An 18,392-nucleotide genomic window follows, 5' to 3' on the forward strand; every position below is an offset into this window, starting at 1 on the left:
CCACTGTGTGCACCCCCAGGAGAGGCATGGTGGGGCATGTGCCCCTCGGATCTGTGTGCGGAGTGAGGGCAGGCTGCTGCTGGGGCCAGGGATGGCACCAGGCTCTTCCCTGTGGGGGGGTTGGGCCTGCACTCGGGGTGGGAGTGGGGGCTACAGGGTGGGTTACAGCCACCCTAGAATTCACCATTACTCCTCCCTCATAGCCCTTCTTCCCAGTGCCACCACTGGCCACCCTGAGCGCAGCCCCAGCCTAATCCCCCTTCCGGAAAGAGCCTGGTGCCACCCCTGGCCCCAGGCTGCAGTGGTAGCCCGCCCTTGCCCCATACAGAGATGTGCAGACACACCTCCCATGCCATCCCTGGGGGTACACACAGTGTCAGGAGCTGTCCCCCCTCCCTGTGCCCCCGGATGAGCCATTCACGGCTCCTTCCTGAACCCTGCCCTGGCTGGGCAGTGCCTGCACCAGCCCCACTCCTTCCCTCACTGTGGGGGACCTCAGTCTGCACCCCCCCATGCTCCTTCCCTCCCCACCCAACAGACTTACCAGCCAGATGCTTCTGTCCAAGCTTCCAGGCTGGCTGCGTTCATGCTGCGTCTACGTGCATGCACACAGTGTTTATCGACGACATTATCGATCACATCAGCCAAAAAAGCTGATTGCCAATAATGTAAATTTTCCTTTTATCGGTGCTAATATGATATGGACCAAAGTATCAGTTCACCTCTAACTGTTATTAAGTTAGGAGTAAGGCTGAAGGTCGGGGTGTCAAAATCATTCAGTCCCATGGCCCAGATTGAGGGTCTGTGGGCTGGATTGGGCCGTGCTGGAGCCATTGGGCAGGGACAGTCCAGTGGAACACTGTATGCAGTCTGTTCCCTGTGCCAGAGACAGTGTATGTTGGTCCCACTCTGAGGCTTGTGCAGTTCAGCCAGAGCTGGACCTGGTGCTATAAGCAGTGCTTATAGCACAGGGGGCCAGCATGGAGCATGTGCTCCATGTGGTACCTCACCAGACCAGCTCTTGGAAGTGGTTCTGGGGCTGGTGGAGATTGGGCCCCAGACCACTTAGCCTTGCATGTTGACTCCAGCACTCGTATCTGGCAGGGCACTGCATGCATCAAACATCCCTGTGCTGGCCCCCCCCCCGTTGTTGTGGGCAGTCTCCCTGGTTCTGGGTCCTGTTCACGCCGCAGGCAGCACAAGCCCTGGATTGGGCTGGTGTGTGGTGCCACTGGGCAGGGCCAGTCCAGTGGGGCATCATGTATAGCCTGCTCCTTTTGCTGATCCCCTGTGTCGCAGGCAGTGCATGCTGGCCCCATTCCAAAGCTTGTTCTGCAGGCGTTGCAAGAGCTGACCTGGTGCTATGAGCACTGTCTATAGCACAGGGGGCCGGCATAAGGTGCAAGCTGCATGTGGTGCCCTGCCAGACAGCATTGTGTGCTGGCTCTGGCACAGCCCAATCCAGACTGGCCCCAGAGCCAATGCACAGGGTTGGTCAGGCACATGCATCTTTCACCCTTTAACACTGTCCTGTGCTGTGAGCAGCACCTGTGGCACTGGGTCCAGCCTGTGCATTAGACCAGCTCCACATACAGCATGTCTGAGACCCACAAGCCAGATCATGCAGGTCAGTGGGCTGGATCCAGCCCATGGGCTGCATGTTTGACATCTCTGCGCTAGGTCTTTGGTGGTCTTATTATATATATCTTAATAGTTCTGATATTGTGGCAATAGTGCCATATAAACTTAGTAATGCATAGTTCATGCTTTTCAAGAGAATGTATAATTGAAGAGTTTTTTTCCTCCCCTCTCCATTGGAAAATTGGCAGGTTTCTTTGCTGAAATCACCTGTACACCTGCATTTTGGCAGACTGGATCTAACCTCCTGTTAGGAGCTGGCCATTTTTAATTTTGTTCCCTTTCTTTGCTTTGCTCCTCTTTAATTTTGCACAAAGCAGCAGCATGAAACAGGCATCAAAAGACAAATGAAGAGGTAGTAACATTAACTGAAATAGAAAAGTACAGAAGGGACTAATTTTCAGCATCCAAGAATTCTGTTGAATAGTTCTTGTAAAGTTTTCAGTCATCTTCTCTTTTTCTTTTTTATTCAGTTGAAAACCAGAAACTTAAGGGTTCATAATAACGCCAAACCTACCTCAGTCAATGTATGTAGACAGGGAGATACCGCAGTAAAAGAATATGGGTGACCACTAGGTCAGATTTAACACACTCGTTCAGTTACAAGCTTACTCTTGCAATAAAATTCATCTTGGTCATTAGTTGGATGGGAGACCTGTAAGGAGAGTGCAGACTGCTTGAAGTAGTGCCCTCTGCAGCTGTTGTGGAAATTATGAGAAAGGGCAGGTAGAAGGAAGTTTGCAAGTAACGGACACTTGGAGGTAAAGTATATGCCCTGGCTCTGGGGGAGAAGCACAGTCTGAAATGGACAAACTCCTTCAAAGTAAGTCCCAGCAAATCCAATGGGCTGAGAAGGTAAAGAACCACACCAGGAGTACTTGTAATGCTCCCCTCTGCCCTAAACTTAAATCTGTCACTATAGGGATGAGCCAGGTACATAGCTGCTTCATGGCCTCTGTCCTTTCTGGAGAAGAGGCAGAGGACAGCTGCTATAGTAATACTCCAGCTTGGATTCTTAATGTAGATGAGCCAGGATAAATCTGGATGAAAGAGGCAACCAGTACTCCCCTGCCTTCTCTCACAGTATTCCCATTCACTCCACCTTCATCCCTCTGTTCAGATCGTTGACAACTGCTATGTGCTCCTTTCTTGTAATTGCAGTCTCTGGATACTCAAGAGTGTGGCTGGTAAGTTACTGTCTGCTGGCATTGCCTTTCCACGATGAAATTCAGTTTGAAATATGACAAGTTAACATTTTAAAACTTTGATTGCTCCAAGCTTTACTCCTTCATTTGTGCCTGCAAGATTATAAATATGAGCTATGGGGTGAAACTTGAAGGCTGTGTAATGCTTGTGCTTCAAGTGAGAGGAAAACAAGGCAGTGTTTGAAAACAGGACACTCTCCAAAGGTTTCCTCTGCAAAAATCAGTAAATATCTTATTGTAAAATATAAAACAAACAACAAAAATTGCCTTTTGAAGAGCTTACATTTTAAGCTGTAGAACTGAAACACCGCTGTGGCGGGACCCTGAGTTAGTTAAGGCCATGAAGGTACAAACTTCCCATAAGGTGAGATACTCAATTACAGAACAGTTAAATATAGGGATTAAAAAAATCCAACTTTTAGTAATTAGGGAAAGCCATACAACAGAACTGGGGAAAATGGAATATAACATAAAGGTTTAAAAATCACTATTTTTTAAACACTTTTTTCCTCCCTCCCCTGGCTAGGGCTTACTTTCCCATTCACAGCTGGTTCCAGTGGCAAGTAGTAATTGTCACGGTTTTCAGCATCAAACCTGTTCTCCCTGGGATTTTTTTTGTTGTTGCTTTGAAGGCTTTTACTTGGATCTCCAGCAGTACCTCCTGGATTAGTATAATATAATGCAAATTGTTTGTTTCTTTCTGAGATTATCCACCTGCCTTATTCAGGGTCGTTTGTGGTTTGGAGGATCCTTTTGGTTAGGTAGACTTGAAAAACTGGGTCCAATTAATGTTGCTGACCTAGGGTGGGGTTTGGGAGGACTTCTGGCCCTTAAAGAACTTTGGTTAGGGCATTATTACACCTTATGCTGTAATACACACAGATGTTGATTGCCTTAGTGCTAGCTTGGAGTTTGGAGCAGTCACACCTTTTAGTTGAGAAACCTTCCCTGATTGTCCCCCACTTGCACAGCTGTGACTTGCCATTAGAGGGCTGATAAGCAGGGAGGTCCCTTCCAGCTCTACTTCTCTGTACTTTGCTCATCCAGCACCCGCCACAACAGCAGTTTTCTGAACTGTGGGGTGGTGGGGTTCCTCAAGAAAGGCTGAGGGACCCAACGAAGAGCTGTGCAGGGAGGGGGTTGCTGCCCATCTGGCTCCTGCCTCTGATGGTAGAGCTGTGCTGCCAGGAGCCCCAGGATTTGGCTGCCCTGGAGGGGAAGAGGGGGAGCTTTCTTGGGGGAGGATTGCGGGATTGGGTCCCAGAAAAGAAAGTTGGGGGAAGGGGAGGCTGTGATCAGACTTTCCAGGTGCCTGCTTCATGCCCAATGCCTAGTAAATCCCAGTGCCTGGCTCCCATGTAAAACCTGAACTGCAGAGAGCAAGTGGGAGGGGAGGCAAAGGGAGGGTGCAGATGCATCTGATGCTGGGCTTGGATCCCCTACTCCCCGTTTTCCAACCCAGTCTCTCTCCTGCTCCCTGCCTGGCCTGAGCCTTGGTGTTACCCTGCCTGCAGCCATCCCCACAAGCCTGGTCCTTTCACTTCTGCCTCTGCCCAGGCCCTCTGGCTGCATCATTGCCTTTTTAAGGGGCTCTGCCTTCATTTGCCTGTAGCCAAACAACACTGGCTCCACAAACACACAGCATTGGCCCCGCACACCAGCTCCTCCCCATCTGAGCTCCCTTCCTAATCTGTAGTGATCAGTGATCAGCATGCCTGATGGGCTGTCCAGCATTGATGCTCAGCTACCTCTGTGTCCCAGAGCCAACTGCAATTAGCTTCTAGCCACAGTGTTCAGCTCTTAACATGATTCCTAAGGGTGTGGGGTTGCTGCCGAGACTGCTTCCCTGAACTAAGGATGCTTGTTTGTTTGGAACCAACCTGGACCTGTCAGAGCCCAAAGAGAAACCTGACATTAACCTAAAAGCCAGTTGCCTTGGGAGGGAGGAAAGAAAGCAGTAACATCTGCAGCAGGACGATGCCTTGTTTATTTCTCCCTTTCCCAGCTCCCTCCCTCTTCTGCGTGGAGAGTCCTTGCCCTTCACCAGAAGAATTACACCTACTACCTCCAGTGTAGGTTGAAAATACCCCCATCAGGTGGGAAATCATGTCAGCAGAAGCAGCCGGGAGTATGAGAGCCCACAGAACGGGAGGGTCTGGGAGGAGCCACTGCATCCTGGGATGCTGGAGGACTTCAACTTGGGTGGAACAGCTATGGGGAGTGACCACACCTTAATGGGACAGGAGCGAGGTTATGCGGATTAGAGATAATCCTGCCCTGGGGTGGTGTAACTTTATTCCAAATAAGTGCTTTAAACCACGTAAGGGTGTTAACGTCCAGGGGTCAAGAGCTCCAGAAACTGCCTAAAATTACTGTAAAATAAGGGCCTTAGCTAGGTCCCTCTCTAGAGTGGTGGGTAGTGGCAGTGGGGGAATACAAAGGAATCCCTCCTTCCTGGGCATAGAAGGAACCTTAGAAGGGGGTAGGGTCTGCTCTTGTGGGAACAAGACGTTAGGGATCCCCTGGAGGTGAGACTTGCTCAGTAATGCAGCATGAGTCTAAATAACATATGTACCTGCACTGGGGATGGAGGGTATTTCTGAACTAAACAGAGCCCAGCTCTGTGGCCTACTGGTGCTTATGGGCATTCCATGATTACAGTCATCAGCTTGTATGATTATGAATCATTTAAATTACTAACCCAAGCAGTATGTAAAGAGAAATTGGCCTTGTTGAGTGATTTCTTTGGGAAGTAGGTGGTTCCTGGGCCAGGAACCTACAGAGGCTGAGGGTGCTGGGACTGAGATAAATCTGTGTAGTGGTTTCAGTGGGCTGCTTAGTTCTGTATGTAGCTTGGGATGGGATGTAAAGTGGAAATTTTAAAATCCCTTTTATTTCAACCACTTCCTTTCACTACACACATAGAATTGCATGTCTTGAGTCCTCTTGGAGCTGAAATGGAGAGAGGTGGGGAGGGGGAAGATGCTAGATATCCCTTAAACGTGAAATATTTTGATCCCAGTAATTCTGTAGATAATAATAGTGTCACTCTCCTTACAGTGAAGTTTTGTGGTTTCTGACAAGGGGAAATGCTTATGGGTCTCATCAGTCTTCTTTGTTCATTTTACAGTGTTGTCTCAATTTTGCATTACTCTCCCTGTGGTCTTTCCTTAGCAACAAAGTCTCAACTGATCTGTGAGGGTCTTCATTGTTACAAACAGGTTCACATCATTAACTTTGTGCTAGTTATCCAGTAATCATCAGACTAGCACTTTCTGACAACTCATGGCTCAAGGGAAGTGACTTGGTCATTTTAAGCCCAGTGAGATGTGTTGAGTGAAACTAACTGTTACAAGGTAGTCTTTTATGGTACTACTTGATCCATACTGCTTCAGCCAGATACCAGGGCACTTACGGATTCGTATCCCAGCAAAATGACTGGCTAATGCTATTTCCCAGGCCCCAGTTTTAGTTATAGTTAAAGGGCTTTGTGCTCCTAGTGCCAGAGAAAAATGGGCTTTCTATATCAAACTATTTGGATCATCAGTTCAGGATCCTGAAGAAAGGATGGATGGAGAGAAGCAGAGTAAGGACCCTGGACTTCAGAAAAGCAGACTGCAACTTGCTTAGGGAACTCATGGGCCAGGATCCCCTGGGAAGCCAGTCTGAGAGGGAGTGGAGTCCTTGAGAGCTGGTTCTACTTTAAAGAAGCCTTATTTAAAGTGCAGGAACAAACCATCCTGACATGCAAGAAGCCTAGCAAGTATGGCAGAAGACCAGATTGGCTTAGCAGGGAGCTCTTCAGTAAACTAAATCACAAAAAGGAAGCTTAAAGCAAGTGGAAACTTGGACAGATAACAAGGGAAGAATATAAAAGCGTTGCTTGGGCATGCAGAGATGAAGTCGGGAAGGCCAAAGTGTGGTTGGAATTACAGCTAGCGAGGCCTATGAAGGGTAACGAGAAGGGTTTCTACAAGTATGTCGATAGCAAGAGGAGGATCAGGGAAAATGTGGGTCCCTTACTGAATGGAAGAGGCAATCCTGTGGCAGGACACAGAAAAGGCTGACATGCTTAATGCCTTTTTTGCCTCAGTCTTCACAGGCAAGGTCAGCTCTCAAACTACTGCACCTGGCAGCAGTTTGGGAGAGGAGGTGAGCAGCCCTCAGTGGTTAAAGAACAGGTTAGGGACTGTTTAGAAAAGCTGAATGTGTACGAGTCCATGTGGCTGGACGGGCTGCATCCGAGTGTGCTGAGGGAGATGGCTGATGTGATTGCAGGACCACTGCCCATCATTGTTGAAAACTCATGGCAATCAGGAGCAGTCTCAGATGATTGGAAAAGGGCAAACATAGTGCCCATATTTAAGAAGGGGAAAAGGAGGGGAAAAAGGAGGATCCAGGGAACTACAGGTCAGTCAGCCTCACCTCAGTCCCTGGAAAAATCATGGACCAGATTCTCAAGGAATCCATGTGTAAGCATTTGGAGGAGAAGATGGTGATTAGGAACAGGCAGCATGGATTCACCAAAGCAAGTCATGCCTGAGCAACCTGATTGCTTTCTATGGCAAGATGACTGGCTCTGTGGATGTGGGGAGACTGGTGGATCTTGATTTTTAGCAAGCCTTTTGATACAGTCTTCCACAACATTCTCGCAGGCAAGCTAAGGAAGTATGGGCTGGATGAATGGACTGTAAGGTGGATAGAAAACTGCCTGGAGCATTGGGCTCAGAGAGTAGTAATCAATGGCTCAGTGTCTCATTCACAGCTGGTATCAAGTGGAGTCCCCCAGGGGTTTGTCCTGGGGCCAGTTTTGTTCACTGTCTTCACCCGTGACCTGGATGATGATATAGCATGCACCCTCAGCAAGTTTGCAGATGATACCAAGCTGAAGGGAGAAGTAGATAGGCTGGGAGGGTAGGGCTAGGATTCAGAGTGACCTAGGCAAATTGGAGGATTGAGCCAAAAGGAATCACATGAGGTTCGACAAGTGCAAAGTCCTGCACTTAGGACAGAGCAATCCCTTGCACAGATAGAGGCTTGGGGCTGACTGGCTGGGCAGCAGCTCTGCACAAAAGGACCTGGGGGTTACAGTGGACAATAAGCTGAATATGAGCCAGCAGTGTGCCCTTGTTGCAAAGAAGGCTAACAACATAGTGGGCTGCATTTGTAGGTATGTTGCCAGTAGGTCAAGGGAAGTGATTTATTCTCTTCTGTTCAGCATTGGTGAAAGTGCATCTGGAGTACTGTGTTCAGTTTTGGGCTCCCCACTACAGGAAGAATGTGGACAAATTGGAGAGAGTCCAACAGAGGGCAACAAAAATGGTGAGGGGGCTGGGGCACATGACTTCTGAGGAGAGGCTGAGGGACCTGGGCTTATTTAGTTTAGAGAAGAGAAGACTGAAAGGGGATTTAAGACCAGCCTTCAGCTACCTGAAGTGGGGTTCAAAAGAGGGTGGAGCTGACTTCTCACTGGTGGCAGGTGACAGAACAAGGAGCAATGGTCTCAAGTTGTAGCAAGGGAAGTTTAGGTTAGATATTAGGAAGGATTTGCTCACTATGAGGGTAGTAAAACACTGGAACAGGTTACCTAGAGGGGTGGTGGAATCTCCATCCTTGGAGGTTTTCAAGACCCAGCTACACAAAGCTTTGGCTGGGATGATCTAGTTGGGGATAGTCCTGCTTTGAGCAGAGGGTTGGACTAGATGACCTCCTGAGGTTCCTTCCAACCCCAATTTTGTATGATTTCTATAATCACAAGTGGGATCAGAGTTGAGACTAGGGATACTTTTGTTGAAATATTGATTTAATATTTGCTTAGAGAGAGAGAGAGATGCTGACTTTGCTTGTGTAAATATATGGCTTTCTTTGCAGTTTTCCATGTGCTATTAATCTTATTGTGGCATCTTTCATGAATTTTGACTTAGTAGATGCACCATAACGGTTCATTTCCTCAGTTTTCTGTGAGCTTTTCTGTATCTTATGAACAGAATGCTAAATGACATGTCAACCTCAAACACTGAATTTTGCTTATTCTACTCGTTAATTTTGCATGTAGAGATGAGGTCCTGTCATAATGTTAGCAGAAATGAATGGTGGGGAGGTGCTGCTCTCACCTTTTCCTACCACAAGTCACTCATGCACCAGGCCATGGTTGTACCCTGATGCCATGGCCCAGCAACTGTTGCCACTCCCTTCAGGCCACATCTGTACCCTGGAGAGGAGGTGGGGTGGTAGGCAGTGTCACCTGTGAACCCCTGTCCCTCTGATACATTGTCTATGGATTCCTATTTGGAATCTCTGAGTTTACCCTGTGAATCATTTTTGGATGCTTAACAGTGCCAGCATTGTGTAGTACCTTGGAGCACCCTTGAAAAGATCTCAAGGTACCCTTGAAAAGATCCCAGGGCGTTCATCTGCCCTTTATCATGAAGTCTTGTTCCTGGAGATAACTGTCTTGTACACATTCCCTTTCCAGCGGCAGAGGTTCTTTCCCACAAGTGTATTGTCATCTTAGATCACTGCAGGGCCCAAATTGAAAATCTCTTTCTGAGCTTGGGCTTTGTTTCAACTTGAAGCAGAGCCAAAAACTATTAAAGTTAATTTCCAGAAGGGAAAGGTGAGTTCATGTGATACAGGCAAAGAGCTCTGCATGTTCCAGGTCCTGTCCCAAATGGAGTCTCTTTGAAGAGTCTGACATTTTGGTCAGTTTGCTTTAATTTATCCTTACTTTCTCTTGAGGACCATCTGAGCCTGAAACTTCCAAAATATCTTGGAGTATGTTTAATAGGACTGTGACTAAATAGTACCACACATCTCATAGTACAGTCTCTCTCTGCCAAATTGTTATCCCTGCTATTGCATAAACACTCCTCTGCGTTGGGTTCTTTCAAAGCCTTTTACATTTCCTCCCAGTATTTTTTTTTTTAACTAAACATAACTATTGCAGTTATAAAAGTACTTTATGTCGCGCTGTAAGTTTACATGACATTGAACAAGCACATAGCAAAACACATTCCCTGCTGTGGAGAATTTGCAAACTCAGTCTCAACATTTCAGAACATGTCCTGCTATACTACATCTACATTAATGCATTTATGCCAAGAAAAGGACTGCACTTCTTCCCGTTCAGTTTGTTGTTAGGGGCTGGCAGGGACTTTACAGATCTTCGGGTCCAGCCCCCCTGCACTTGGGCAGGAAAGACTACTGGGATCAGATGACCCCAGCAAGATGGGCGTCAAGATGCTTTTTGAAGCTCGCCAGGGTGGATGACTGTACCACTTCTGGAGGGAGCCTGTTCCAAACCCTCGGTACTTGACTTGTAAATAAGCTTTTCCTTATGTCTAGCTAGAAGGGATCCTCAATCAGCTTATGCCCATTATTTCTTGTCCTCCCCTGGGGGGCCTTGGTGAACAGATGCTTCCCCAGGCCCTGATGTATAACTTCGATATACTTATAGGCTGCCACCAAGTCCCCTCTGAGTCTTCTCTTCTCCAGGCTGAACAGTCCCAGGTATGACCTGGTTTCTAGGCCTCTAATCATGTGTGTGGCCCTCCTTTGGACTCTCTCGAGGTTCTCCACATCTTTCCTAAAGTGTGGCACCCAGAACTGGATGCATTACTCCAGCTGCAGTCTCATCAAGGCCAAGTAGAGAGGGAGGATCATCCCTAGTCTTGCTCAAAATGCCTTGGTAGATTCATGCCAGTGTTTGATTAGCTCTGCTAGAGCTATTGCATCACATTGGTGGCTCATGTTCATTTTTTTGTCTATCACAATACCCAGGTTTTGTTCAGATGTGGTGCTAGCAAACATAGTACTGCCACGCTTGTAAGTGTGTTGTGGATTATTTATGCCCAGATGGAGCACTTTACATTTCTCTGTATTAAATGACATCAGGTTGAGGTCTGCCCACCTCGCAAGCCTGTCCAGGTCAGCCTATATTGCCATCCTGTCTTTGAGCATGACTGTGCTCCCCCATAGTTTGCTGTCGTCAGCAAACTTCACTAGTTCGCTTTCAATACCCGATCCAAATTGTCGATGAACATGTTGAAAAGCACTGGTCCAAATACTGAACTCTAAGGGATGCTACTGGTCACCCTCCACCATGTTGACTCAGTTTCGTCAGTCAATACTCTTTGGGTCCTACCACAGAGCCAGTTACCTAGCCACCGGACCATAAAGTAGTTGAGGCCACATTTTCCCAATTTCTCAGCAAGGACTTCATGAGAGACCAGGTTAAAGGCCTTTTTGAAGCCCAGGTGTATGACATCAACCTCATTTCCCCTATCTCGGTGGCGAGTTACCTGATCGCAAAAGGAAATGAGGTTGGTCAGGCATGACCTGCCCGTAACAAAGCCATGTTGACTATCCTTCAGAATGGTGCCTTCTGTTAACCTGTCTGTAATGGATTATTTGATAATTTTCTCCAGGATTTTACCAGGGATTGAGGTCAAACTGTTTGGCCTGTAATTTTTCTGAGTCCTCCTTTCTCCCTTTCTTAAAGATAGGCAGCACATTGGCCTTCTTCCAATCTTCTGGGACCTGTCCCGAGCACCATGAATCTTCAAGTAACTTTGCCATAGGTCATGCAGTGATATTGGACAGTTCTTTTAGCACCCTTGGGTGTACTTCTTCTGGTCCTGCTGACTTGTAGATATTTAGCCATTGTAGGTGCATCCTCAGAAGATCTATGCCAACTATGGGAGGGTGGTCACCCGCCCCCACCATGATCATCCTGTATCTTGTCAAGCAGGCTAACACCCTTGGACTAGTGGAATACCAACGTGAAGTATTCATTCAGGAGTTCGGTTTTGTCCTGAGTGTCAGCTATCAGCCATCTCATTTCATTCATCAGGGGCCCTACGCTTCCCTTATTTTTTCTCCGACTTCCTAAATATCTAAAGAAGGACTTTTTGTTGTCTTTGATTTCAGTTGCCAATCTGTATTTGGTTTGTGCTTTTGCTGTCCTGATCTGCTCCCTATAGGTGCGGGCTGTTGCTGAGTACTCCTCTTTGGTAGTTATTCCAGACTTCCATCCTTTGTAGGTTTCAGGAGGTCGATGACTTCCCTGTTGAGCCACGGGGGTCTCCCAGCCCTTTTGCTGCCGTTCTTATGAAAGGGAACGGACTTCCTTTGAGCTTTTAGGATCACTTCCTTGAGGAATGACCACTCACCTTGTACTCCCTTCCTCATCAAACCATGGTTTTGCAGGGCCTCGCCACCCAATCCCCTAAGCTTATGGAAATCAGCTTTCCTAAAATCAAGGATTTCTACCCTATTGGCCAATTTCCCTGACTTATGGCGGATGGAGAAAATGATAATCTGATGGTCACGGTTGCCCGGTTTCCCTTCGATCCTCAGGTTGCTTGCTAGATTGTCCCCTTTGGCCAAAATCAAGTCCAGCAGTGTCTTGCCCCTTGTCAGCCCATAGAATTCTTGTGTTAGATAGATCTCCTCAACACAAGTGAGGAAGATTTGTGAGCAGTTGGATCTAGCTGAGTGCTCATTCCACAAGATGTCTGGGTAGTTGAAGCCACCTATGGCGACCATGCTCCAAGAGCATAGAGCCTCTGCCAGTTCTACAGAGAATTCCTGGTCGAGCTCTTCCTCTTGGTTTGGAGGTCTGTAATAAACTCCTATGGTCAAATCCCCTTCTCCGTGCTCTCCCCATATCTTGACCCAGAGGGTCTCAAGTCGCCCTTCTTTGTTTCCAGTCTTTGCTTATAGGGAGGTGTAGCGTTCTTTCACATAGAACAGCTTCACCACCCTTCCCAACATGATTCCTCCTACACAGGGTATATATCCCCCTATGCCTGTGGTCCAGCCATAGGTGGAGTCCCACCAGGTCTCCGTGATCCCTATGAGATTGTATTGGTTGTTGGTTAGTATGGGGGCCAGTTCCTCCTGCTTGTTTCCTGTGCATCTTGGATGACATGAGCTAAGTTAGCAAAAGCAGTCTTTTTCTTGGCATACGTCAGGGGTTGTCAACCAGGGGTGTGTACTCCTGGGGGTACTTGGACTAGTCCTAGGGGTTATGCGTGGGTGGGTGAGTCCTAGGGGTTATCCTGTGGCTGCGTCTGGTGCACACTACCTCCCTCCTTCCTCCCCTCTCCCCGCTGCCACTCAGCGTTTGGCCACATGCTCCCTCCTCGCCTCCCACCCTCACTTGGCATCTGGCTGCCGGGAATACTTAGACTAAAAAAGGTTGAAAACCCCTGGATGCGGGGGGTGGGGGGGGGTGCGTGCACGCGCGTGTTTGTGCACGCATGTCTTGTTTTCATGCGCTTAACTAATGTAACAGTGCTGGCAAAATTTTGCAGTGTAGACCAGACCTGGCTTTGGATGAGGCAAGCACAAGGGAAATAAATAACAACGGAGTCTGAGGTAGCACAGATTGTTCAAGAGGTGCCAAACTGAACAGAAAGTGAGAGGTTGGAGCTAAAAGGTTTCTTTTAGAAGATGATGATTTAAGGATTGCAAGTAGATTAAATGTAGGCCAGGAGGGAAGGGACTGTGTAGACAAAGCCATCAGGAACACCACTGAATGTGGAGATAATGGAGGCTGAGGAGCCATTGAAAGGCATACTGAGACCATGGCTAGTAGTGTTGGATGAGATCAGGGGAGCTTAGTTGAAAAAACTAGGAGAGAACAACAAAAGAAATGGAATCAACCATATCAAAAGCACTAGGCAAGATCAAGAGATTAGGGTAGAGAAAAGTTACCATTTGGTTTAGCATGGTACTCTTGATTAGAATAGCTTTGAGTATGTTGGAGGGGATGGAAGCCAGATGGGAGGGGAAGAAGTCCTAACAGCAAGAGTACAGTACATGTTAGGGCTTTGAAAACAAGGGAGGAGGGAGTTACCGCGTCCAGTGGAGAAGCAAGAACTACCACCACCTTGCTTCACAGATGTTTTATTCAAATCTATTTAATTGGAAGCATTTGACTGCATTCCCTTTCTTTTTAGGAAACCTCAACTATTTCTGTTTTGCTGTGCTGCTTGTAACCTACAATATCTAATTACTCTGTGGGTTACAGAACAAAATGGAGGTAAACTGGTATCTACATCCAGAACAAATAAATCCCACAGTAAGCTTCTGTGGAATATATCCTAAAAGGTTATCCCTGTAGCACTTGGTATGTGATTATAGAAGACTGATTGACATTATTTAAACTATTTAAACACTGTGTTCTCTGTGCTGCTGATTACAGTGCGTTGGAAAGAACTGACAGTTTTCAGAACATTTTCCTCTTTTGTTCCTATCTACCGGCTTTTGGCACATTCCAGACCAGTTGCATTGTACAGGCTGCTTGCTTTTTGAAAAGTGAGCTCCTATCCTGCTGACTGGTATTTAAAAAAGAAAAATTGCACACAGGATAACTAGAAGCATGAACTATTCTTCTCTTAAATGCTCTGCTGGATTAAAAGTCCATTACCGTGCAGAATGGAGAAATCGTTAGGCTGCGATTATATGTCAAGCTGTCAACTTTTCTCTGTCATCAAATAAGCTGTTCTGAAAAGGAACAACTCTGTAGCTGGAGTTCTAAGTAAAACCTTTGATGGTGATATGAAGCCCACTGTTCGCCCGTTTGAATGACTTCTGTGTAACATTTTATTAAAGCTTATTATAATTTCTTAGTCACTGAACAAAAATATTTAAACAATTTTTTTCTCTCTCTTTTTTTCTATTCCCACCCTCACTCCCTTTTTCATTTAGTGTCTAATCTTGTGGAAAAATACAATGGTTGAAAGTACAATGATCTATATCTCGAAGTGTCAAAGAATGAACTTTTTCTTTTTCTACTAAAGCAGTTTGCATGGGAATAGACTGAAGAACAGAATAATCATTAGGTAGGAGCAGGCCTTCAAAATCTGGCGTAAGGTGACCTGCAGAAATGAGGGATGTTTTGCCCTTTTTGGTTTATGTAAAAAGCTTGAAAGGTTATCTGTGATCATAAAATTCTTTTTACTAAGTAAAGAAATGAAGTAGTTGTCACGCAGTTCCAGGTCACATCCAGTAGACATTCAGAATTAGAGCCTGCACCTGAAATTTGGAAATTCTGGTTATTAATCACACCCACAGTCTTTTCACTCAGTGTCACGTCATGTCCTCTGCCCTCCGAAAAGTTCAAATCAGTATAATCCAGAGGTCAGTTTGCAGTTAATTTCATTTTGCTGTTCAGGTCCTGCACTCTTCTTCGTCCTAGCTTCCAGCTTAACAAAATCAACAGTCATTCAATTTTATTTTTTGGAGAGTTGATAATAGTGTGGAGAGTATTTTGTTTGGAGTTTAACCAGTATTCTTTGGGCAGAAACTTTCTATAAGTGTCACTTTTGAATAATGTTGTATAATGTTATAGAAAGCTGTAGGTCTGTTAATTTGATTTATATGGGGTAAATTTAGTCTCTTTGCATTCAGTGTCCTCAGGATTGTTTTATGTATTTGCTTTATATCATTTGGGGGAGAGAAGAGTTTCAAAAGCCTTAACATGACTGACTAAATAGGTGCTCCAGTCCTTGTACTCATCTCTCCACCTAGTCTGTCCCCCACACCACCAGTTCTTTTCTTTTGTTTTTAATCTTAGGAATAGTAGATAAATCAAATTTTCATCTTCCTGGATTTACTAGGGCAAATGAACTGAATCCCTTTAAATGAAAGCCCCAAACAACAGTTCTTAGTTTGCAAATATACAGATCTCTAAACCCTACCCCTCAATTACTGTTTTAAGATTTTTCTGCTGATTCTCCTATCCTGCAAGAGTCTCCCAGCAAAAATAGGGAAGTCTAGACCTGATGTATTTCATGGAAAAAACCCTTACTTTTTTAGAACGAGTTGTATCTCCCTTTTTATACAAGGTTAAAAAAATTGAGAGAGGGAACAAACATACCCACTTCTTGCTTTTCCTTTGTGAAGCAGTTCCTCTTCAGTAGTATAGGTTACTCTTTAGAATTTTCTCCTCTTGCACTCCATCACAGTCCCTGTGGAGTCCAGTCACTGTGTTTTGTCTTCATTAGTTTTCTTCCACTGGGTGAGTCCTTTGGTCATTATTGTTTTCTACAGCCTTCAACATGGAGCTTTTAGGCTTTAGCAACATTTGGAATGGTGGAACTAGCAGGTTACTGAATTCTTCCTGAGTTGTGTGACTCCCTAGATTGCTGTTACAGCAGATATTCTAAATGGAGGGACAGCATACATGAAAAGGTCTGCAAAGAGCTTTTTTCACCCAGGCTTTCCCTGTAATGTTATGGATGGAATCAGTGAATCAGATGATTCTTCTACCAGGTGGTGAGCTATAGCATGTAGTTCTACTATGTCTCTTTACTTTCTGAGGGTGTCTGTGAAGTTGATCCTATGAATAATACTTATCTCTCTGTCCTCTAATGTCCCTCTTGGGTAATTCTTAAAGAATAAGTTTGTGTCCTCACATAGTGAGATAATAAATGTGTAAGTATGACAGGCATCACTGGAGAGTGTGTGTGTGTGGCAGTGGGAGGGGTGCTTTAGGAAGAATCCAGGCAGGTGAACAGTGGGTGAGAAGAACAAACATTACCCCGATACTCTTTTAATAGGGTCACCCTGCTCCGTATAAAACGGTTTCAGCCCGAGCAGCAATACCATCTACTATATTGCGACTTCCCGCCAGTGCCTTTCAAGATGTCTTCCAGAAATACCCTGAAACTCTTGTGAGAGTGGTGCAGGTAGGTGTGCCTGCAGGTTGCTTTTTTTTTTTTTTTTAAATTATATGAAAAATGTATTGTTTAAGAGGCTAGAGAAGATCTATAAGAAGAGACACAAATCCAGAGGTATGGTTCCTAGACTTCGGGCAGTTTAAAATGTACCAGTGCAGTTTAAAATGCAGTATGGGCAGTTTTGGGCAGTTTAAAATGCACTATGTAAGAGTACATAGGAAGAAATATTTCTTAAAATATTTTGGTTAAGCTTCCTTGCATCAGCCCCTTTAGGCCAGGCTAACTAACTTCCTTTCTACTTTTTAAGTCAGATTTCCTTCAACTCCCATTATTATCCATGGATGTTTCCTTTGCTCATCATAGAGCAGAACCTGGCAGGGAATATTTTAGCAGACATCCAAAAAACTGAACTGTGGCAGTAGTGGGAAGTTTGGTAAATTCTCTTACCTGCCAATATGAAATAGTGTGCTTAGTTACCCGTTTCATGTGGTTGGCGCTTTTAATTGGAAGCCCAAGAGTAATTTTACTTTATATATGCTTGATCTCTTGCTCCTAGATCATCATGGTGAGGCTCCAGAGAGTGACATTCCTAGCTCTGCACAACTATCTTGGCCTGACCACAGAGCTCTTCAACTGTGTAAGTATAGAATGAAAGTAATTTACTCTTATCGCACAGCCTATAACATGGTACGTCCTGTCTGTGGGTGTATTTTCTACTTGAGTAGCTCATGAGCATGATCCCACCCTAAAGCAAACACTAATTTATTGTGCAACGCTTATCCATTGTTTCTGGAGCTAGGATTCTTCTGATCTTAACCAAGCTATAAAACTCTATTTAGTGGTGATACTTGATAAATACTGAAAACACCTAAAGGAAACATAGAGGCTGCCAGGGATGCAGGGCTGGCTGACCCCTTTCAGGTTCCTTTGAGCTAATGCCCTCAGTTGTTATGCCTCATGCTTTTACCTCTCTTGGGGTGGGATTTCACAGTTCTCCCAATCCTAGACTGCAGCATGAGCTGTGGTACCTGTGTATTAACTATTTTTATTTTAGCAGGTCAGACAACTGAGTTGAACTGGTTCCTCCCTTCAGAAGTCTGTGATTTAGTGATGTACAGTGATCAGGCAGACATCTTAAATTAGGGATGTGAAAGATGCAGCCTGCAGGTTGCATCTGGTGCATGCAGCTCTTATCATATGACCTCCAGTGTTGCCTATGGGTTTCTAGTGGGCCCACAGGCAGCATTTGGGGTGTGTCTGGTGGCCCTGTGCACCCATGTGGCAGCTGCTCCAGTTGCTTCAGGACTGCACCACATGCAGCACCCACTCCAGCAAACATCCGCTCTATGCCATATCCGGCACACATCCGAGAGTGGCCAGAGCAGGTGCAGCACACAGTGTAGCCCTGGAGTGGGCATTATGTGCAACGCATGGTCCAGAGTAGCTGCTTTGGGCCATGCACTGGATGCAGCATGGGGCAGGTATGCACAGGAGTAGGTACCATGTGCAGATTGGTCCCAGAACAGCCAGATTTCGCTGCATGTTGCATCTGCTCCAGCTGCTCTGGGACTGTGCTGCACATGGCACCTTCTGTGGCTGCCCTGGGACGTGCACTGGCTTTGGCACAGAGCTGATGTTCACTAGAGCAGGCTCTGTGAGCAGCAGTTTCCCAGAACAGTCAGTCTGGGACACGTGCCACATGGAGCACCTGCTCTGGCCACTCTGGGACACGCGCTGGATCTGGCACACAGGGCTGGTCTGTGGGCCCGATTCAGCCCCCTGACTGGCTCAGTGACACTCGCCTAGCTCTCAGGACCAGATGTGACACCCCTGCCTTAACTCAAAATATGATTTTCAGCAG

At 46.1% G+C, this 18,392-nt stretch overlaps 1 protein-coding gene across 4 annotated transcripts in view; it reads left to right on the plus strand.

Annotated features, from left to right (window-relative positions):
* Nucleotides 1-18,392, plus strand: part of PNPLA7 (patatin like phospholipase domain containing 7) — a 269,446-nt gene that overhangs the window by 43,871 nt on the left and 207,183 nt on the right. For all 4 annotated transcript variants that reach the window (XM_014519499.2, XM_025203018.1, XM_014519500.2 and 1 more), the window contains 2 exons: nt 16,412-16,540; nt 17,088-17,168. In XM_014519499.2, coding sequence (XP_014374985.1) covers nt 16,412-16,540; nt 17,088-17,168 — 210 coding nt within the window. The remainder of the gene's footprint in view (nt 1-16,411; nt 16,541-17,087; nt 17,169-18,392) is intronic.

The sequence above is a fragment of the Alligator sinensis genome, unplaced genomic scaffold (genome assembly GCF_000455745.1).
Source record: "Alligator sinensis unplaced genomic scaffold, ASM45574v1 scaffold235_1, whole genome shotgun sequence".
Classification (NCBI taxonomy): Eukaryota; Metazoa; Chordata; order Crocodylia; family Alligatoridae; genus Alligator; species Alligator sinensis.